Source organism: Saccopteryx leptura, chromosome 4 (assembly GCF_036850995.1).
Source record: "Saccopteryx leptura isolate mSacLep1 chromosome 4, mSacLep1_pri_phased_curated, whole genome shotgun sequence".
NCBI classification, from domain to species: domain Eukaryota; kingdom Metazoa; phylum Chordata; class Mammalia; order Chiroptera; family Emballonuridae; genus Saccopteryx; species Saccopteryx leptura.
Window position 1 is genome coordinate 187,824,303 of NC_089506.1, and position 23,664 is coordinate 187,847,966.

Consider the following 23,664-nt stretch of genomic DNA (forward strand, 5'->3'; position numbering starts at 1 on the left):
TGGTACCCATGTACGTGGGTATTTCTTATACCATTCTCCACAATTTTTTGTATGTATAATATTTTTTATAATCATAAAGGAAAATAGTATAGTATATAGCTGAAGGCAAGTACATTATCTGAGAACAAAGAAATTGAGTTCACCCAGTCACTCAGTCACTGCAAGATACAATTTTGAAGGTATATCAAAAGCATAAAAAATGCATATGACATACCATGTGCAGTCTTTGTTGCATAGTCTTTTTTTTACAATTTTTTTCTTTTTTTCTTTTTTTTATTCATTTTAGAGAGGAGAGAGAGAAAGAGAGAGAGAAGGGGTAGAGGAGCAGAAAGCATCAATTCTTATATGTGCCTTGACCAGGCAAGCCTAGGGTTTTGAACTGGCTACCTCAGTGTTTCAGATCAATGCTTTATCCACTGCGCCACAAGTGTAGACATACTGGTCACAAATACATAAAAATATGCCTGCAGATAAGAAAGACTTGGAATACTCAAAAAGATACAGTAGAAATAGGAATGATTTCTCTGTTTCCCTAAAATTTGTTTACTAGTTAGCAAATCCTTTAAAAATATATTGTTGTAACTACTATTAAAGAGAAGTCCTTGGTAGAATAAAGGTTAGAAAAAAATTTTTTTTAATAAATTTTTATTAATGATAATGGGATGACATTAATAAATCAGGGTACATATATTCAAAGAAAACATGTCTAGGTTATTTTGTCATTAAATTATGTTGCATACCCCTCGCCCAAAGTCAGATTGTCCTCCGCCTCCTTCTATCTAGTTCTCTGTGTCCCTCCCCCTCCCCCTAACTCTCTCCCTCCCTCCCTCCCATGTCCTCCCTCCCCCCACCCCTGGTAACCACCACACTCTTGTCCATGTCTCTTAGTCTCGTTTTTATGTTCCACCAATGTATGGAATCATGTAGTTCTTGGTTTTTTCTGATTTACTTATTTCACTCCGTATAATGTTATCAAGATCCCACCATTTTGCTGTAAATGATCTGATGTCATTATTTCTTATGGCTGAGTAGTATTCCATAGTGTATATGTGCCACATCTTCTTTATCCAGTCTTCTATTGAAGGGCCTTTTGGTTGTTTCCATGTCTTGGCCACTGTGAACAGTGCTGCAATGAACATGGGGCTACAAGTGTCTTTATGTATCAATGTTTCTGAGGTTTTGGGGTATATACCCAGTAGAGGGATTGCTGGGTCATAAGGTAGTTCTATTTGCAGTTTTTTGAGGAACCACCATACTTTCCTCCATAATGGTTGTACTACTTTACAGTCCCACCAACAGTGGATGAGAGTTCCCTTTTCTCCACAGCCTCTCCAACATTTGCTATTACCCGTCTTGTTGATAATAGCTAATCTAGGTTAGAAAAATTTAAAACAAAAGGACAAAGAGAATAAAAAACACAAAGGAGCATGTACAATTCATTAAAATATATCTTTTCTTCTCATTAGTTATACTTATTCTTCTATTTTTTTAATTTCTAAGTGAGAAGCAGGGAAGCAGAGAGACAGACTCCCACATGCACCCCAACTGGGATCCACCCAGCAAGCCCCCTATGGGGCAATGCTCTGCCCATCTGGGGCCACTGCTCTGTTGCTCGGCAACCAAGCTATTTTAGCATCTGAAATAAGGCCATGGAGCCATCCTCAGTGTCCAGAGCCAACTGACTCCAACTGAGCCATGGCTGCAGGAGGAGAAGAGAGAGATAGAAGGGAGAGAGGGAGGGGTAGAGAAGGTCCCTTCTGTGTGCCCTGACTGAGAACTGAACCTGGGACATCCACAAGCCAGAACGACACTTTACCACTGAGCCAACCGGGCAGAGCTAGTTATATTCATTCTATAAGTGATCCTGAGTGGGTCTCCAGCCCCGTGTGAGTGACATCTGCTAGTAGCTGGGCCATCCCACTTTTGACTCAGATAGCATACAAAGCTAGCTACTTTTGTGTGCTATATTCCTATTTGGCTTGATCTCCTAACCGGTTTACTATAAGTTTAATTACAGGAGGATTACTCATGTAAGTTTAAATACACTGTCCTCCAGCATTTTTATTTTTTACTATAAATCCTTTTCATTAGCTAGAACAAAATAGGATAATTTCCATACTTGTTATTTATTCCTTCTCTCACTTCACAGAGAATTTCAAATGTTTTGTGTCACATATAAAACTAGAGGAGAACCACTGCACTAATGCTGCCCATTTTCCAAAGGTCTTCTAAAACTCAGAAGGTTTAAGTGGGTGTCAAGTATATTTAGTGTTGAAGCGGTGATATAAGTTATTGAGGTGGCACCGGTTACAGCTCTCCTGCTGCTCTCACCACACCGCCAGCAGCTCCCCCTGGGAACAGCTGCTGTAACTGGCCAAGACCACTTTACAAAATCTTCAAGTCCATTGACTGCCAGGAAACAGTGTGGTTTAGAAATATCCTGCCTCTTTGTTTGTTATAATTCACAGTTCACCACAAGATTTTCTCAAGAAAGAGGGGAGAGGAGAGGAGAGGAAAAAAGGAGGGGGGGGAATAATTTCCTTTTTAAAAAATTTTTATTTTATTTTATTTTTCTTTATTTCATTATTAATTTTTTTTTTAAAAAAAAACTCTTTTCGATTTTTTTTATTTATTTTATTTTATTATTTTTTTAACTTTTTATTCTTTATTAAATCTCATAATTACTATCAACAAAACCACCCTCAGATGCCATTAAGGAAGAGAAAATCGAATATCATGGATACAAAAGAAAGAGAGATAACACAGCTAGATGAGGAAAAATCTATGGAGAAAAAATTTAATATATTGGAAACCTTGGAGCTAAATGACAGAGAATTCAAGATAGAAATCCAAAAAATCCTCCGAGATATACAAGAAAACACAGAAAGGCAATTTAGGGAGCTCAGAAAACAACTCAATGAACACAAAGAATATATGTCCAAGGAAATTGAAACTATAAAAACAAATCAAACAGAGATGAAAAACTCAATTCACGAGCTGAAAAACGAAGTAACAAGCTTAGCTAATAGAACAGGTCAGATAGAAGAAAGGATTAGTGAAATAGAAGACAAGCAACTTGAGGCACAACAGAGAGAAGAAGAAAGAGACTCAAAAATTTAAAAAAATGAGATAGACCTACAAGAATTATCTGACTCCATCAAAAAGAATAACATAAGAATAATAGGTATATCAGAGGGAGAAGAGAGAGAAAATGGAATGGAGAACATACTCAAACAAATAATAGATGAGAACTTCCCAAGCCTGTGGAAAGAACTAAAGCCTCAAGTTCAAGAAGCAAACAGAAATCCGAGTTTTCTTAACCCCAACAAACCTACTCCAAGGCATATCATAATGAAATTGACACAAACCAACAGCAAAGAAAAAATTCTCAAGGCAGCCAGGGAAAAGAAGAATACAACATATAAAGGAAGGCCCATTAGATTATCATCAGATTTCTCAGCAGAAACTCTACAAGCTAGAAGAGAGTGGACCCCAATATTTAAAGTCCTGAAAGAGAGGAACTTTCAGCCATGAATACTATACCCATCAAAGCTATCCTTCAAATATGAAGGAGAAATAAAAACATTCACAGATACAGAAAAGATGAGGGAATTTATCATCAGAAAACCCCCACTCCAGGAATTACTAAAGGGGGTTCTCCAATCAGATACAAAGAACAAAACAAAAAAAAAAAAACAGAGCCACAAGTAAAAGTTCCAAGAAGAACACAATAAAACCAAATTTAAACTGTGACAACAACAAAAAGAAAGAGGGGGAGAAGATGGAGATTAACAGTAGCAAAGGACGATGGAGTGCAAAAGTACTCACAAAATAGTTCGCTACAATGAACAGGGTAGGGACCCTTTTCATTACTCAAAGGTAACCACCATTGAAAAAACCACCACAGAAGCACATGAGATAAAAAAGATAGCAACAGAGGAAAGATGTATGGAATACAACCAAATAAAAACAAAAGATAGAAAAATGAAAGAGAAGGATCAAACAAGACACAAAACTAACAGAAAGCAAGATATAAAATGGCAATAGGGAACTCACAAGTATCAATAATTACACTAACCGTAAACGGATTAAACTCACCAATAAAAAGGCACAGAGTAGCAGAATGGATTAAAAAAGAAAATCCAACTGTATGCTGCCTACAGGAAACTCATCTAAGTAACAAGGATAAAAACAAATTCAAAGTGAAAGGCTGGAAAACAATACTCCAAGCAAATAACATCCAAAAAAAAGCAGGTGTAGCAATACTCATATCGGATAATGCTGACTACAAGACAGGAAAAGTACTCAGAGACAAAAATGGCCATTTCATAATGGCTAAGGGGACACTGAATCAAGAAGACATAACAATTCTTAATATATATGCACCAAACCAAGGAGCACCAAAATATATAAGACAGCTATTTATTGATCTTAAAACAAAAACTGACAAAAACACAATCATACTTGGAGACCTCAATACACCGTTGACGGCTCTAGATCGGTCATCCAAACAGAGAATCAACAAAGACATAGTGGCCTTAAACAAAACACTAGAGCACCTGGATATGATAGACATCTACAGGACATTTCATCCCAAAGTGACTGAGTATACATTTTTCCCCAGTGTACATGGATCATTCTCAAGAATTGACCATATGTTGGGCCAAAAAACAACATCAGTAAATTCAGAAAAATTGAAGTTGTACCAAGCATATTTTATGATCATAAAGCCTTGAAACTAGAATTCAACTGCAAAAAAAAGGAAAAAAATCTGACAAAAATGTGGAAACTAAACAACATACTTTTAAAAAATGAATGGGTCAAAGAAGAAATAAGTGCAGAGATCAAAAGATATATACAGACTAATGAAAATGACAATACGACATATCAGAATCTATGGGATGCAGCAAAAGCAGTGATAAAAGGGAAGTTCATATCACTTCAGGCATATATGAACAAACAAGAGAGAGCCCAAGTGAACCACTTAACTTCCCACCTTAAGGAACTAGAAAAAGAAGAACAAAGAAAACCCAAAACCAGCCGAAGAAAGGAGATAATAAAAATCAGAGCAGAAATAAATGAATTAGAGAACAGAAAAACTATAGAAAAAATTAATAGAACAAGGAGCTGGTTCTTTGAAAAGATCAACAAAATTGACAAACCCTTGGCAAGACTTACCAAGGAAAAAAGAGAAAGAACTCATATAAACAAAATCCAAAATGAAAGAGGAGAAATCACCACGGACACCGTAGATATACAAAGAATTATTGTAGAATACTATGAAAAACTTTATGCCACTAAATTCAACAACCTAGAAGAAATGGATAAATTCCTAGAACAATACAACCTTCCTAGACTGAGTCAAGAAGAAGCAGAAAGCCTAAACAGACCTATCAGTAGAGAAGAAATAGAAAAAACCATTAAAAACCTCCCCAAAAATAAAAGTCCAGGCCCTGATGGCTATACAAGCGAATTTTATCAAACATTCAAAGAAGACTTGGTTCCTATTCTACTCAAAGTCTTCCAAAAAATTGAAGAAGAAGCAATACTTCCAAACACATTTTATGAGGCCAACATAACCTTCATACCAAAACCAGGCAAGGATGGCACAAAAAAAGAAAACTACAGACCAATATCTCTAATGAATACAGATGCTAAAATACTAAACAAAATACTAGCAAATCAAATACAACAACATATTAAAAAAATAATACATCATGATCAAGTGGGATTCATCCCAGAATCTCAAGGATGGTTCAACATACGTAAAACGGTTAACGTAATACACCATATCAACAAAACAAAGAACAAAAACCACATGATCTTATCAATAGACGCAGAAAAGGCTTTCGATAAAATACAACACAATTTTATGTTTAAGACTCTCAACAAAATGGGTATAGAAGGAAAATATCTCAACATGATAAAGGCCATATATGATAAACCATCAGCTAACATCATATTAAATGGCACTAAACTGAAGGCTTTCCCCCTTAAATCAGGAACAAGACAGGGTTGTCCACTCTCTCCACTCTTATTTAATGTGGTACTAGAGGTTCTAGCCAGAGCAATCAGACAAGACAAAGAAATAAAAGGCATCCATATCGGAAAAGAAGAAGTAAAGGTATCACTTTTTGCACATGATATGATCCTATACATCGAAAACCCCAAAGAATCCACAAAAAGACTACTAGAAACAATAAGCCAATACAGTAAGGTCGCAGGATACAAAATTAACATACAGAAGTCAATAGCCTTTCTATATGCCAACAATGAAACAACTGAGAATGAACTCAAAAGAATAATCCCCTTCACGATTGCAACAAAAAAAATAAAATACTTAGGAATAAACATAACAAAGAATGTAAAGGACTTATATAATGAAAACTATAAACCATTGTTAAGGGAAAATGAAAAAGATATAATGAGATGGAAGAATATACCTTGTTCTTGGCTAGGAAGAATAAATATAATCAAGATGGCTATATTACCCAAAACAATATACAAATTTAATGCAATTCCCATCAAACTTCCAATGACGTTTTTTAAAGAAATAGAGCAAAAAATCATCAGATTTATATGGAACTATAAAACACCCCGAATAGCCAAAGCAATCCTAAAGAAAAAGAATGAAGCTGGGGGCATTACAATACCTGACTTCAAACTATATTATAGGGCCATGACAATCAAAACAGCATGGTATTGGCAGAAAAATAGACACTCAGACCAATGGAACAGAATAGAAAGTCCAGAAATAAAACCACATATATATAGTCAAATAATTTTTGATAAAGGGGCCAACAACACACAATGGAGAAAAGAAAGCCTCTTCAATAAATGGTGCTGGGAAAACTGGAAAGCCACATGCAAAAGAATGAAACTGGACTACAGTCTCTCCCCCTGTACAAAAATTAACTCAAAATGGATCAAAGATCTAAACATAAGACCTGAAACAATTAAGTACATAGAAGAAGACATAGGTACTCAACTCATGGACCTGGGTTTTAAAGAGCATTTTATGAATTTGACTCCACAGGCAAGAGAAGTGAAGGCAAAAATTAATGAATGGGACTACATCAGACTAAGAAGTTTTTGCTCAGCAAGAGAAACTGATAACAAAATAAACAGAAAGCCAACTAAATGGGAAATGATATTTTCAAACAACAGCTCAGATAAGGGCCTAATATCCAAAATATACAAAGAACTCATAAAACTCAACAACAAACAAACAAACAATCCAATAAAAAAATGGGAAGAGGATATGAATAGACACTTCTCCCAGGAAGAAATACAAATGGCCAACAGATATATGAAAAGATGCTCATCTTCTTTAGCTATTAGAGAAATGCAAATCAAAACAGCAATGCGATACCACCTCACACCTGTTCGATTAGCTGTTATTAGCAAGACAGGTAATAGCAAATGTTGGAGAGGCTGTGGAGAAAAAGGAACCCTCATACACTGTTGGTGGGAATGTAAAGTAGTACAACCATTATGGAAGAAAGTATGGTGGTTCCTCAAAAAACTGAAAATAGAACTACCTTATGACCCAGCAATCCCTCTACTGGGTATATATCCCCAAAACTCAGAAACATTGATACGTAAAGACACATGCAGCCCCATGTTTATTGCAGCATTGTTCACAGTGGCCAGGACATGGAAACAACCAAAAAGCCCATCAATAGATGACTGGATAAAGAAGATGTGGCACATATACACTATGGAATACTACTCAGCCATAAGAAATGATGACATCGGAACATTTACAGCAAAATGGTGGGATCTTGATAACATGATACGAAGCGAAATAAGTAAATCAGAAAAAACCAGGAACTGTATTATTCCATACGTAGGTGGGACATAATAGTGAAACTAAGAGACATTGATAAGAGTGTGGTTGTTACAGGGGGTGGGGGGAATGGGAGAGGGAAAGGGGGTGGGGAGGGGCACAAAGAAAACAAGATAGAAGGTGACAGAGGACAATCTTACTTTGGGTGCTGGGTATGCAACATAATTGAACGACAAGATAACCTGGACTTGTTATCTTTGAATATATGTATCCTGATTTATTGATGTCACTCCATTAAAAAAATAAAATTATTAAAAAAAAAAAAAAAAAAGAAATATCCTGCCTCTCCATAAGAACAGGCATATAGAGCAATGGAAGAGAACAGAGAACCCAGAAATAAATCCACACCTTTATGAACAATTGATATTTGACAAAGGAGGTAAGACCATACAATGGAGTAAAGACAGCCTCTTTAACAAATGGTGCTGGGAAAATTGGACAGCTACCTGCAAAAAAATGAAACTAGACCACCAACTTACACCATTCACAAAAATAAACTCAAAATGGACAAAAGACTTAAATGTAAGTCATGAAACCATAAGCATCCTAGAGGAAAACATAGGCAGTAAGCTCTCTGACATTACTTGCAGCAATATATTTGCTGATTTATCTCCACATGCAAGGGAAATAAAGGACAGGATAAACAAATGGGACTACATCAAACCAAAGAGCTTTTTGCACAGCTAAAGATAATATGAACAAAATAAAAAGGCAAACCACACAATGGGAGAACATATTCGACAATACGTCTGATAAGGGGTTAATAACCAAAATTTATAAAGAACTTGTGAAACTCAATACCAGGAAGACAAACAATCCAATCAAAAAATGAGCAAAAGAGATGAATAGACATTTCTCCAAAGAGGACATACAGATGGACAATAGGCATATGAAAAAATGCTAACATCACTAATCATTAGAGAAATGCAAATTAAAACCACAATGAGATATCACCTCACACCAGTCAGAATGGCACTCATCAATAAAACAACATAGAATAAGTTGGATGTGGAGAAAAGGGAACCCTCCTGCACTGCTGGTGGGAATGCAGACTGGTGCAGCCACTGTGGAAAACAGTATGGAGATTCCTCAAAAAATTAAAAATCGAACTGTCTTTTGACCCAGCCATCCCACTTTTGGGAATATATCCCAAGAACGCCACATCAGCGAGTCAAAATGAGAAATGCAGCCCCATGTATATGGCAGCATTGTTTACAATAGCCAAGATCTGGAAACAGTCCAAGTGCCCGCCAGTGGACGAGTGGATTAAAAAGCAGTGGTACATATACATAGTGGAATACTATGGGTCCATGAAAAAGGAAATATTATTTTTTTGTGACAACATGGATGGACCTGGAAACTATTATGTTAAGTGAAATAAACCAGGCAGAGAAAAAAAAATATCATACGACCTCACTCATTTGAGGAATCCGATGAACAATATGAACTGAGGAACGGAATAGAGACAAAGGCGAGATCAAAAGATCCAGAAGGAAAGAGGACGAAAGGGGGAAAGGGGATGATAGGCTGATAGGATGGGATGAGAGCAGAAAAGTAAATCCTGGAGGGAAGGGGGGAGGTCGTTATGGGGAGGGGAGGGGGGATGTACTGGGAAACATGGGGGAGGGGAGGATGAATTCGGGGGACACTAGAATCTATGTAAATACAATAAATTAATTTAAAAAATATTCTGCCTCTTTTCAAAGTTAGTACATCAGAGTAGATAAAGTAATACTTGTACAAACTAAACCTCTAGTGAAAAGTTTTGGCTTAAACATCTTTTAAAACACCCAAACTCCAAGCTTACAAAGTTTTTAAAAAGCTGAGCAGATGTGGTTTCCCATTCTGCTTCCCTATACCTTCAGTCCTTTTTCAAAAGGATGCAACAAATCCAAATATAAAAGTATGGATTTGAGCTTCTAATTAATAGTCAGTCATGTGGGGAGGGTTATGATATGCATTTATGAGCATATAGTAGAAGGGTCTGAAATAATGCATTTATCCAATTAAAACAGACCTAAGGAAGGGAAACTGGAGAAGAGGGGAATAATGAGACACTGGCCAGAAAGTGACGCCGCGAGTCCAGGGCCATCAACATCTAGAGTAATAACAGCCTGCAACTCCCCAGCTTGATTCTGAATGCAGACCTGGACACCTGGTGACATCTGGGATCCCTGCTAGGACAAGCCTCCAAAAGCTTTACAATAGCTGACTTCCTACCAAGAGGCTCTGGCTGAGACTTCCTCCACACTTTTGGGGCCCTTGTTGTAACAGCAAGTCTATCCAATGGCAGTTTCCCAAGTACTTACCCCCACATATTTCCATACTTTTAAAAACATTCCTGGTCAAAATTACATATGCCCTACAAAGAGAAACAAAATTAGATTAATAATCTAAATGTTTTGAACCATAACTCTAACTGGGACCAAAAGAACTTGAATCCCATGAAATTAAGATTACTTTCCAAGACAGATAGAGGGAAATCCTTATCCACAAGTGTCTTGGGGAACAGAGAGAATATAGAGGAGATATTTGAAATGGAGAATTTTAAATCTTGCATTTTCACCAAGTAGTATTGATACTTGACTTCTCTCACCTGAGACTAACTCCTTGTCTTTCTGAAGGGTTTTTGTTGTGCATGTGTTGTCTCTAAATTCTCATAACCTTCTAAACTATTACCTCCACAGACATTCCAGAACTGAAGCTGAGGGAGAAGAAGAAAGACCTGCACACTCTTTTATTTCCTTCTTAAGCATCTTTTTCATTTCTCTCTTGAGCCCTCTCTAGAATTCTAGCAGAATTAGGAAGTTCAAGACACCAGTGACCCTTTTTAGTCTAGCAGATTCAAAAAGCCTAAGGCATGTTTGTTGAGTGAGAAAGTGAGTGCGTGAATGAATGAATGGCAGTGACTCGCTTCCCAGTTTTCCAGCTCAAAACGGGAATGAGGGGGAGATGCCGCCACTCCACAAGGACAGAGAAAACTAAAACTCTCCAAGTTTTCACTTCTATAATTTACCAAAGAAATCTTCCTATTGCTAAATTTCAGCTGTAGTATCTCATATTTTAACTGTGCAAAAAACATTCCAGAAATATGGGTCTGGGGTGCATCTATAAAAGGTTGATCTGGGAAAGCTGAAAAGGAAATGATTGCCTTTTCAGAGGCAAAAATAGTGTGGGATTTTGTGAACTAAATGAGGCACTGAGGACCTCAACTGGCAGAAAGAGAATCTGAGAAACAAGCCTCTGGTCTGCAGGTAATAAAGGTCAGAATAATAATCTGAGGCAGAGGCGGTGTGCGCGCAAGGGTCTGCCTATTGGCTTTCCAGACCTGAGCTGGTAAGCCTCCGTCGGGGGCGGGATGCAGGCCCTGGTGGGCACTGCATCAGGACTGGATCAAGCACAAGGCTTTGCCAAAATTCGCAGCCCATGTGTCACTGAGTTCATTCCATTCAGATAAATTAAATTTTTAATAATTTTGTCAAATCATCTCTTTTCTAGTGATTCCGTGAAAGCAATTATCTGAAGTTGAGGAAAAAAAACACCGTCTTGTCTCAGTTTTACTCACTCCCTCTCAGACTCAGCCTTAGGGCAGAGAGGAAAGCAGAAAGCTCATGTTCCATCTCCAAAGCACCCCCCCCCCCCAAAAGACGTCATGGGAGCAAGGGGTGAGTTGGAGCCATGAAAATAAATGCAGGGATTGAGTTCAGGTATGGATATGCAAATTACCCAATGGCAAATTCGTGGGCTGCCTACTATAGTGAAGTTTCAAAGAAAAACAAAACAAAACAGGCTAACAGCCTCATAACCTAAGAACAGTAAAGTCTGACTCCAGAGTATCCAACTTCATGAGGCGCTACCAGGACCCCTCCATGCTTTTCTCCTAATACTGAGTACGATGATGTCTTCCTGGGAATCTGCACGGGCAGGAAGAAAATGCTGCTTGTGATGCTCACAGCTGGAACGTGAAGTCCTGTGCTGAATCAGCCAGAGAGCTCTGCTGTCCATGGAGGCAAAACCTGAGGCTCCTAACAGCTGACAGAGCCCTGGGGTAAACCCCGCCCTGTGCTGGGCGGGGCCTCTGATGCCCTTTCTGGACAGTGTGAAACCTCAGAACCCCGGAGATCCCTTTTACTATGGAGCTCAGCTGGGATTTGTAACCACAGAGAGCAAAAGAGGAAACTCAAACAACACTCACCTTCCGGTAGGACAGAACAGTTCCAAAAAAGGGCAGAGGTGTCGGCCCAGGAATTCCCAGTTTCTTAAAAACTCCATGTGAATAGGTCCCATATCTTTAAAGTGAAAGAGAAAGCCAGGTTATGGGAATTGTGGAATGGGTGCTGAGGCTGCCCAGTCATTGATGCAGAACCTGAACACAGGTCACATAAAGACAATAAAGCTAGACAGGTCACATAAAGACAATAAATAATAACAGTAACAATAGCAGTAATTACATTCACTCATCATCTCTTTTTCTACTTCCACTGTGAGACACACAGAAAGTAACGAGATTACATAAAGCAGCTGAAGACTTCATGGTCCCAATGCCAGAGTGAATACTTGATCAGTGTTTCCAATGACAGTGCTCCTGAGAGGTTCAGGCTGGAATATTTTCAGATAATTCAGTTATGGTTTTTAATAAATTGACTCACCCATGACTTTGCAGATTCTAAATCTATGCGCACGCATGCACACACGTACACATACACACACACACACAATCTGCTCCAATGATGAGATTTGGCTTAATGTATCCACTTAATAACAGAATTACTGTTAGCCAACTGAGACATTGTCCTTACACTTTGCTCACTTTTAACCTTCCCTTTCCCTCTCTACCCTGACCCTGTTTCAGGATCTGGTTCTTCTTAAATATATCACCATAAAGAGGCCTCTGAATAGCCACAGTGTACTTATTTCTATACAATTAAGCCTGTGTTCAGGGCTTAAAATCTGAGAAATAAGTCTGTCCCTTGTGGAAAAGAAAATCTGAGGCAGAGAGCCGTGGGCACACAAGACTCTGCCTGCGGGCCCAATAAAACTTCTGGTCCAATAAAAAACTTCCATTGCAGTGCTTTTCAGCTACACCAATTCTCTGTTGCAAGGCAAATGAGGGGGCTAACAATAAAGCCAATCATTTCTATTGTGTTTACATTGTGTTGTCATAAGAGAGCTTTGTCTGCTCTACAGCAACTGATGCCTGGCTGTCCCAGTGTCATCAATGCTACAATGTTGTTTATCCAGGGGTGACAGTATCTAGTGACAGACCCAATGCCATAACAGTGTGACTTAGATGGTGTCCCTACCCCAGATTTCAAGCAGAGGAGATGCCTACACTGCTGCCCTCTGAAAGACCTCCTGTGGGGCCATGACCAGGAGTATCTGGGAGAAATATTCTCCAACTTCATCCAGACTACTACCTGGATGCCTCTCTTATTATCACAGCCTCACAGTTTCACTTATATACCTTTACTGTGAGATTAAAGTAACCAGCTGGGCACCTATATTTAAAAACACATATACAATCTATGCCACAGCTTGTACACTGAACTCATATTCCTGACATTATTCTAGTAGTGGGAGGATATTTACACACCTTTTTTGCCACAAATTCTGTACCAGCAGCCTCTTTTATCCTACAGAAAGAACATGATGGAAAGAGTCTTATCTCAGTAAAAAATCTAGCATTAAACTAAATGAAATTAAATAGTATCAATTAATTTTAAAATGACATCAGATAGTAAACATGTTGCCACAATATCCTGTGTTTATAATATTTCTTTCATAGAACTGAAACAAAGTTCATATTTTCTATATTCATGTAATCATGATTCCTTACTCTCATTGAAAATCAAATTGAGGTAGAGGTCAAATGGGACATAAAGGGGCTGTCCCTAGCCACATGTCCAAAATAACTCCTGTCCCAACCTGTTTCATGATGCCAGAAATTCCTCACTCCTGAGGAATTCTCAGGAATTCCTCTGCTAGATGGTTTGATTCATCCGCCTGCACTGTAACTTAATGGAAAAAAATATTTAAATCAAAATTGGCTTTTGGGCTCAAGCCTGTGCTGTCAGTTAGCCAATTTCATATTGGGGGAAAATAAATAAATATAATGATGCCAACCCTCCCCAAAGATTAGTGAAAATGGAGAAAGAAAAGAATATAATAAGATTTTTGCAAACTTTTTCTGCTCTAAAGTTTTCTCATCCAGGAGGAATGGTTCTGCCTATTACAGGGATGGGAACTGAGTCTTAGGATGGGAGTGTTTGGGGGAGGGGACACAGAATAGAGCTAGTGTGGAGCCTGACCAGGCTGTGGTGCAGTGGATAGAGCTTTGGCCTGGGACACAGAGGACGCAGGTTCGAAACCTGAGGTTGCCGTCTTGAGCACTGGGTCACTGGCTTGAGCTTGGGATCATAGACATGACCCCGAGGTCGCTGGCTTGAGCAAGGGGTCACTCACTCTGCTGTAGCCCCCCAGTCAAAGTACATATGAGAAATAAATCAATGAACAATTAAGGTGCTGCAATGAATTGATGGTTCTCATATCTCTTCCTTCCTGTCTGTCTGTCCCTATCTGTCCCTCTCTCTGTCTCTCTCTCAAAAAGAAGCTGATGTGAAGAGAAGGGCAGCACTCTCTAGCCTCCCATGAAGCCTGGGGCTCATCCTGGCACACGGTGTAAGTTATGCCAGGCAGTGGGACGGAGGGAGCAGGAACAAACCTAGTCACACAAGGACCGATCCTTACACACATCTCTTACAGCAGACACAGATCTCAGGAGGTGAAGATAATGAGGCAAACCCCAGGCCACTCCCTCCTGCCTCCAGGAACCCAGAGTGGAGAGGGCTCCACTGCACAGAGCCAGTTGTTTTTAATTTGCCTCTGCTATATTCTGGTTAGTCTACATTTACCAAGCCGGTAGTCAATCATATGGGTATACAACATTATCGACTGTCCAAATGATGTGGAGATGTTTGCCCAGAATCTATGTACTCTTGTTGATCAATGTTTCCCTGTTAAATTTAATTTTCCAAATAAAATAAATCATGCCCAGGACCAAATAATGTCACCAAACCCTCTGTACTACAGAAATTGGGAGTTGGGTTGACAAAGGGTTTACTCCCTCAATAGGTCAGGGAAGATCAATAATAAACCCTTTGGTGTTTGTAGCCCCCAATTCTTAAGCAACTACCTCTTAGTTAGCTGTTGGATCATGAAAATAGATAAGGGAAAGGGGGGCTTAAGGAGCTCCCCAAGTCCCAGATTACAGAGGTCATGAACCTGAACAGTAACTCACATATACAGGAGCACAAGGCTGGTAACCAGGAGAACCCAGGTTTCCATGGAAAAGCTTGGGATCAGGTCCATGGCCACTTTCCTCCCAAGATTCCGCCGTCTGAGTTTTCCTTGTAGTTAGCGTGTGCTCTTAGCAGGTGGTGCTTGCGGAGTTTTAGTGGATATAGTGAGACTGGAAGCTTATGTACTGGGAGTCGGGTGGAGCTTGAGTGCAGCCAGTAGAAAAGCCATTTGTGTTCGAACTGAGGTGACCTCTCCACCCTGGTAGTTGACAAAGCATCATGGACACTCCCACTTTTATCTTCCTTGAGTTCATATTCGGTGGGAAATCAATGAACAACTCACTCCATTTTATCAGTAAGGCCAAAGGTTACTGAAACTCAAGTAAAGCCGCTGGACTTAAATCACTAACTTGCCCTTGACTCCATGGCTGTCTGCATTAATAAATACTTGAAATCCTTCAAACAGGCTAGGTTCACAGATCTTTACTCGTGCAGTTTTCTATGCCAAGACTGTTTCTGTGCCCCAAAATGCTCCTACTCATCCTTCACACTCAGTTTAGCCAGAGCCCTTTTTGTCTGAATCTTTCCTAACCAACCTCCTTGAACAGATATAACTGCTTCCTCCTCTAGGGAACTTCTACTCTCTGCAGACAATTTTATTATTATCCTTGTAAACCGCCCACCACCGCCATTTTTTTTAACGGTGTTTCTGTAAATGATGACTTTTAAATTCACATGTAGCTATGGATAAACAGTCTGTTTGCTTAAAGGATTCTAAGAGGAAAGGAAGCAGACGCCAGCCTTAGGTGTTTTGGCTCGAGGTGATTTGCTCACCTTGGACCAGAAAACAAGAATGATGAAACCAGACCATCACTTGAACGTGAGATGGTTATTGGGTAGACTGTGTTGACTCGAACAGAGCGTACTCAACGGGGAGCCCAGAACCCCCTCCTGCTCTCTGGTTTCCTTTGTTCTGCCTTCCCTTCCCCTCTCATCAAAACCCCTGCCTGCACTGACATGTAAAGATGGACTTTGTAACCTTAGTCCACCATCTTCTTAGGCTGCTGGCTCTTGGATACGCTGATGTTCCTTGCACCAGCTCTTGTCTCTAATTATTGAAGTTTCAGTGGCAGGCAGTCAAATCTGGAGTCAATACCATCCTCTGTACCATCCAGCAGCACTCTTGGTTTCCACACCAATTTCCTTTACCAGGAAGAGTTTCTCAAGGGCATAGTTTGGGTGTTAGTCCCCATTATGTCATTATTCATTATTATTATGCATAAAGAACACTTTATATGATATATAGCAGGCATTGAGAAAGGTTGGTGGAGTTGAGCTGATAGAAGTGATATTGTAGGATCCCGTGTGCTTCCTTTCCCTGTGGCTCTTTGGTGACCACTCAGTTTCCGGGATTGTTAACACAACAAGAGGGCCTAGCCTTGCCTCCTCATTGCTGCACATTGATGCATCAGGACGGATCCATCAGGATTTTGTTGAACAGGGTCCCCTGAAGGAAAGGCAGAACTTGGAGGAGATGATCATGTCTACACCAAACTCATCAATTCATCCAGCTTACTATCTTACCCCTCAGAGGGCCCTGCAAAGACAGGGAGTTAAACAGATTCATGTATAAATAATGGCTTATTTCTCTGGAAAGACAACAAGTCCAAGAACAATGGATGTGAAGAGGACAGCAGCCCAGATGGCCAAGTGAACCCTGAACTCCTTAGCCACCACTGACATGATATATGTCACTCTGGGCAGCACACATCACACACAGGACTCCAGAAACATGACATGAGCTCTTTTGGGGAAATGTGGCTGAGAGAAGAAAGCTTCCTTGTTTTTTGACTAGTGGGAATTTTCTTATGGGCTGTGAAGAGCTGGTAGGAGGGTTCTAATAGCAGTCAGTGTCCTGTGACCTTTCTGCCACATTCCTGCTGGGAGAGATTCAAGTACTGAAGGTTTGGAAATTCCACTAACTTGTTGTCATCACTTGGACCCATGTTCTATGTCTGCTTGGCCTGAGAGACTGTGGATTATGTCAAAAAGAAACCTTAAATGTTCTTAAAACTCAAAGGAACAGGAAACATTTGAGCTGTGTTTGTACACTTCCTTCTCTCTTTATCCTTCCTCACTTTCAGCCCTTCTGCAGAAAGTGACACTCACTTGTCAATTCTTTAGGTTCCTGGGGCCTGAAATTCTCAAGGGTTACATGAAATGGACTGAGTAGGTGGATGTCACATTGGTTAAAATGCAGTAAGTCCCGACTTCCTTTTATTTACTTGGAAGTTTGTCATGCAGCCTGAAAGTTCTACCATCAGAGTTTGTCATCGTTGCATTAAGGTTTTCTCCAGGAGGCACCTGTTAAATTCCATAGCTGCCACTGGAAAATGTAACACAAATACATTTATTTCTCTGTGCACTGATTCAAAGCCAAGTGCATGAATGTTATCATGCCAGGCTGTGGGCTACAAGACATACAGTTCCCGTCCTCGGGAACAGCCTCTCAGTGGAGGGAGAGGGACATATGGATGTGCCATAATGTAGCACACCTCTAGAAGATCTTGAATAATGGAGTCTTGCAGTGAGGTAACTAAGAACGGGCTGCAAGCTGGAATACCAACAAAGGACAGGAATGAGGAGCTAGAAGTTGATCCACAGGAAAAGTAGCATAAAAAATCCCAGGAATTTCAACTAGTCTGCTCCAATTTGCTGCCTATTACTGAGTAATGTTTAATAAGGTTATGCTACTGTCCCCAGTTCATAAGTGTAAAGGCTGAGACTTAGTAACTGCAGTGGCTTCACAAAAGCTATGGATTGTGGCAACATGTTAAAAAAAAGCTAATATGAATGGAGACTGAAAAGTCTTCTGCTGCTCCTAAACACCAATATTCAATATTCAACGCTGTTCCCTAATAAAGGTCACTATGGGAACTGGTGAGACTGAAGGCTACAATGGCAAGTGATTAAAATTCTGATTCTTCATGCTCCCCCCCCACAGCAACACCCCCGTGGGTCTTCCTGTGAAAAGACTCCAACTCATCTGAACGGGAACAAAGACAGATGCCAGTCATGACTACTAAAGGTATTATTGGTTCGGATCTCCCCTCTGTGCTCCCAGCCGGAGAAGTACTCATAATACATCCAAACAAGGATAGGGTAAGGTTAATCTGATAACTAGCGACAACTTAATTCACTCACCTAAACACAGAGCTTTTATTATTCTTTTTGGAAACAAAACTTCTGTGGAAACTAATGTGCTTTATTCTTCCTATAAAATCACACTTAGCTGTCTTGACTTCATAACTAAGCCTAATAGACCACCTCCTGGCCCTATTCACCTTAAGGACTGGTCCAGCAGGTTGGAATGTAGCCCAACAGCCATAGGCTAGTCATTCCTTAGGACTAAAATGTAGCCAGCACCACATCCTAAACAATGTAAATGGCCTTGCTCCTCAAGGGGAAACAGTAGAAGTCATGATCTTTCTGCCCCTTCATCCCACAGAAGGAAATATCTTTTTTTATGGTTTATTTTTCTTTTTAATTTTATTTAAAAAATTAAATTGAACAGAGTGACATTGATTGATAAGAATACATAGGTTTCAGGTAAACTTTTTTTTTTTTTTTTGTATTTTTCTGAAGCTGGAAACGGGGCGCAGACAGACTCCCGCATGTGCCCGACAGGGATCCACCTGGCATGCCCACCAGGGGGCGACGCTCTGCCCACCAGGGGGCGATGCTCTGCCCCTCCGAGCAGTCGCTCTGTTGCGACCAGAGCCACTCTAGCGCCTGGGGCAGAGGCCAAGGAGCCATCCCCAGCGCCCGGGCCATCTTTGCTCCAATGGAGCCTTGGCTGCGGAAGGGGAAGAGAGAGACAGAGAGGAAAGAGAGGAGGAGGGGTGGAAAAGCAGACGGGCGCTTCTCCTGTGTGCCCTGGCCGGGAATTGATACCAGGACTTCTGCACGCCAGGCCAACGCTCTACCACTGAGCCAACCGGCCAGGGCCTCAGGTAAACATTTTTATAGCATCTGAACTGTTGATTATGTTGTATACCGATCACCCAAAGTCAAATCATTTTTTGTCACCTTATGTTTGTCTCTCTTTACACCCTTCTCCCCCTCCCCCTCTCCCATTCTTCTCCTCTATATCCCCCTCCCCCTGGTAACCACTTCACTATTATCTATCTCCATGAGTCTCAGTTTTATATCCCACCTATGTGTGAAATCATACAGTTCTTAGCCATTTCTGATTTACTTATTACAGAAGGAAACGTCTAACAAGAAAAGACATACATATTATGAGTAGTGCTGAAGTGTGAAAAAAATACACCCACCCAACCCGTGTCTCTCATCTACTTGCTCGTGTACTAGTGTGCTCCTCACCTTCTTTCAGAATTCTGCTCTAAATGCTCAGAGTACAAATATGAATAAGACCCAGACATTATTCAGGTTGATACAGAGATGAATTAACAGATAATTATAGTGCAACCAAGTTAAAGTAATTATGGAGGTATAAGAAACATAATGTCCTCATCACCAGACAGTGGCTTATCCGCTTGCTTGGTCTTCTTAGCAAAAGGTCAAAGTTGAATCTCAGATAATAATCAGGAAAGCATTAGGCTCAGATATCAGGTTGTCAGGGACTCAGTGATGTGAGGAGCACCATTAGTCTGATGCTCCTGTTCTTCTATAATGTTAACCCAAGTGGTACCTCTTCTGGGAAGCCCATCCTGACATCCACTGAGAGAATTGCGACAGTATGAGGAGGCACATTATTCTGAAGTGATTTGTGCATTAAATTCAAATTTCACGAGTCATAATTTGAGTGCACAAAAAATAAAAGCAAGATTATGTGTTTGGAACTCAGTTCTCAAGCCCCCATACTACTCAGTAGGGTAAAGCTTGATCTTGCCAATTCATAGTAGACAAATTGGTAGCTAAGTTTTGGTGGCTGGGCCTCTGGTTGATGGAGAAGTGAGACAAAAAGTGGAGGAAGTGGGCATGTCGATTGGGTTCTATGCCTGCTCTGTTTAGTCCATGTGCCGAAACTGAACATAAGAGTCAGGCTTCTTGCCCTCATGAAGAGAAGATATAGGTATAGACACTAAACAGCCACACAAATAAATAATGAATTCTAAATCTGTACATGTGCTATAGAGTCTTTTTACAAAGGGTTCCCTTTGATATTTCCAGTGCCCAACTGGCATCATACATTGTTATCACAATATTATTTACAGATTTGTACTTCTTAATCCCTTCACCCCTCTCACCCAGTCCACCAAATCACCTCCCCTTTGGCAACCACAAATCTACTCTCTGTCTCTGTGAGGCTGTTTGAATATCGTTTGTTTGTTTATTTTGTCCTTTAGATTCCACATGTAAGTGAAATCATATGGTATTTGTCTCTGACTAATTTTACTTAGCATAATTCCCTCTAGGTCCATCCTTGCTGTGGCATATGGTAAAATGTCATTCTTTTTAATGGCCAAGCAATATTCCACTATATAGCTGTACCACCAACTTAATAGCCACTTGCTTTTATATCTTGGTTATTGTAAATATGCTGCAATGAATGCAGGAGTGCTTATTTTTTTTTCTTTCTTTTTTTTTTCATTCAGTGAGAGGAGGGAAGACAGAGAGACTCCCTCATGCAACCCATCCAGGATCCTCCTGGCAACCCCACTAGGGGGCTATGTTCTGCTCATCTGGGGCATTGCTCCATTGCTCAACAACTGAGCTCTTCTTAGTGCCTGAGGTGCAGGCCATGGAGCCATCCTCAGCGCCTGGAGCCAACTCGCTCTAATCAAGCCATGGCTGCAGGAAGGGAAGAGGGAGAGAGAAGTGAGACGGGAATGGGTGGATAGGCAGATGGGTGTTTCTCCTGTGTGCCCTAACCTAGAATTGAACCCAGGATATCCACACACTGGGCCAACACTCTACCACCGAGCCAACTGGCCAAGGCCCATATATTCTTTTAAATTAGTGTTTTGGGGTTTTATTTTGTATGAATTCCCAGCAGTTTAATTGCAAGATCATAAGAAAGTTCTATTTTTAATTTTTTTAGGAAACTCCATACTGTTTCCTACAGTGGCTGCACCAATCTGCATTCCCACCAACAGTGCATGAGGTTCCCTTTTCTCCAAATACTCGCCAATACTTGTTTGTTCATTTACTGATGATAGCCATTCTGACAGGAGAGGTGATATGTCAGTATGTTTTTTTTTAAATTTTTATTTTATTTATTCATTTTAGAGAGGAGAGAGAGAGAGACAGAGATAGAGAGAGGAGAGAGAGACAAGGAGGAGGAGCTTGAAGCATCAACTCCCACATGTGCCTTTACCAGGCAAGCCCAGGATTTTGAACTGGTGACCTCAGCATTTCCAGGTCGACGCTTTATCCACTGCACCACCACAGGTCACAGTATGGTTTTAATATTAATTTCTCTGACAATTACTGGTGTTGAGCATCTTTACATATGTCTATTGGCCATCTGTATGTCCTCTTTGAAGAAGTGTCTGTTCAGGTCCTCTGTCCACTTCGTAATTGAATTTTTTTTTTGGTGTTGAGTTTTATGAGTTCTTTATACATTTTATGTATTAACCCTTATCAGATATATTATTAGTGAATATGTTCTCCTAATCAGTAGGTTTTCTCTTTGTTTTGTTGATGGTTTCTTTTGCTGTGCAAAATCTTTAGTTTCATGTAGTCCCATTTGTTTTTATTTTTTAAATTGAATTTATTGGGGTGACATTAGTTAACAAAATCATGCATATTTCAAGTGCCCCATTCTACAACACATCTCTGTATGCTGTATTGTGTGTCCATGCCCCCCACTGCAAGAATAGCCTTTATTCATAATCATTTATTCTCCTTTACCCTCCTTCACCTTTGCTCTTCCCCAGCAATCACCACACTGTTGTCCATATCGATGAGTTTTCTCCCTCCCTCTCTCTCTCTCTCTCTTTCTCTCTCTCATTTTTTTTCCTTTTTTGCTCAATCCCTCCAATCACCCCCACCCCTGATAGCTGTCAACCTACTCTCTATCTCTGAGGTTGTCTCCATTTGGCTTGTTAGTTAATTTTTGTTCATTAGATTTCACATATAAGTGAAATTATTTTATACTTGTCTTTTTTTCTGACTGACTTATTTTGCTTAGGATAATGCTCTCCAGATCCATCCATGCTGTCACAAAAGGTAAGATTTCCTTCTTTTTTATGGCTACGTAGTAATCTGTCGTGTAAATGTACCACAGCTTTTTTATGCACTCATCTACTGATGAACACTTGAGCTACTTCCATATCCTGGCTATTATAAATAATGCTGCAGTGAACATAGGGATGCATATAATCTTTCAAATTAGTGTTTTGAGTTTCTTTGGATAAATTCCCAGAAGTGAAATTGTGAGGTCATAGATCCCCTCTTAATTATTTGAGTTCACTTCATACAACCATGCTGGTTGTACCAGTCCATATTCCCACCAACAGTGCATGAGGATTCCCTTTTTCCATACCTTTGCCAACACTTATGGTTTGTTGATTTGTTGATGATAGCCATTCTGAAAGGTATGAGGTGATATCTCATTGTGGTTGTAATTTCTTTTTTCTTTTGTTTCACTTATTCGAGGAGATATATCAGAAAAAATATTAAGAGAAATGTCAGAGATTTAACTGCCTATATTTCCTTTTAAGATTTTTATGGTTTTGAGTCTTACATTTAAGTCTTTCATTCATTTTGAGTTTGTACTTGCATATGCTGTAAGAAGGTAGTCTAATTTAAATATTTTTGTGGGTATCTCTTCAATAATCCCAGCACCATTTATTGAATAGACTGTCTTTGCCCCATTGTGTGTTTTTTTATCCTATATCAAACATTAATTGCCCATATAGGTGCGGGTTTATCTGGACTCTATGTGTTATGTTCCATTGATCAATATGTCTCTTTTTATGCTAGTCTCATGCTGTTTTTATTACTCTGGTTTTATAATATAGTTTGATATCAGGTACTGTGATGCCTCCAACTTTATTCTTCTTTCTCAATATTGTTGAGGCTATTTAGGGATTTCTGTGGTTCAATATAAATTTTTGGATTATTTGTTCTTGTTCTGTGAAATATATCATTGGTGTTTTGATAGAAATTATATAGACATTCTAATGTTGTTAATGCTTCTTATCCATAAACATCATATGTGTTTCCATCTATTTGTATCTTCTTTGATTTCTTTCTTCAGTGCCTTATAATTTCTGATTACAGGTCTTTTCGATTCTAGGTTAAATTTATTTCTAGGTATTTTACTATTTTTTATGCAAAGTAAATGAGGTATTTTTTCTTAATTTCCCTTCCTGATACTTAATTATTGGTGTATGAAAATGCAACCAATTTCTGAATATGAATTTTTTACTTTTCCACTTTACCAAATTCATTTATCATCTAGTTTTTTTAAAAAATATTATTTATTTATTTATTTATTTATTTATTTATTTATTTATTTTAGAGAGAAGAGAGAGAGAAAGAAAG

General features: G+C 39.5%; 1 protein-coding gene across 1 annotated transcript in view; it reads right to left on the reverse strand.

Annotated features, from left to right (window-relative positions):
- The window catches only part of LOC136403449 (cytochrome P450 3A12-like), a 49,702-nt gene extending 34,407 nt beyond the window's left edge, over window positions 1–15,295 (reverse strand). The window contains exons 1-3 of the mRNA XM_066382189.1: window positions 15,147–15,295; window positions 12,045–12,138; window positions 10,159–10,211 (exon numbers count right to left, since the gene is read on the reverse strand). Of these exons, the coding sequence (XP_066238286.1) occupies window positions 10,159–10,166 (8 nt within the window). The 5' untranslated portion in view covers window positions 10,167–10,211; window positions 12,045–12,138; window positions 15,147–15,295. The remainder of the gene's footprint in view (window positions 1–10,158; window positions 10,212–12,044; window positions 12,139–15,146) is intronic.
- Window positions 15,296–23,664: the final 8,369 nt, after the last annotated feature.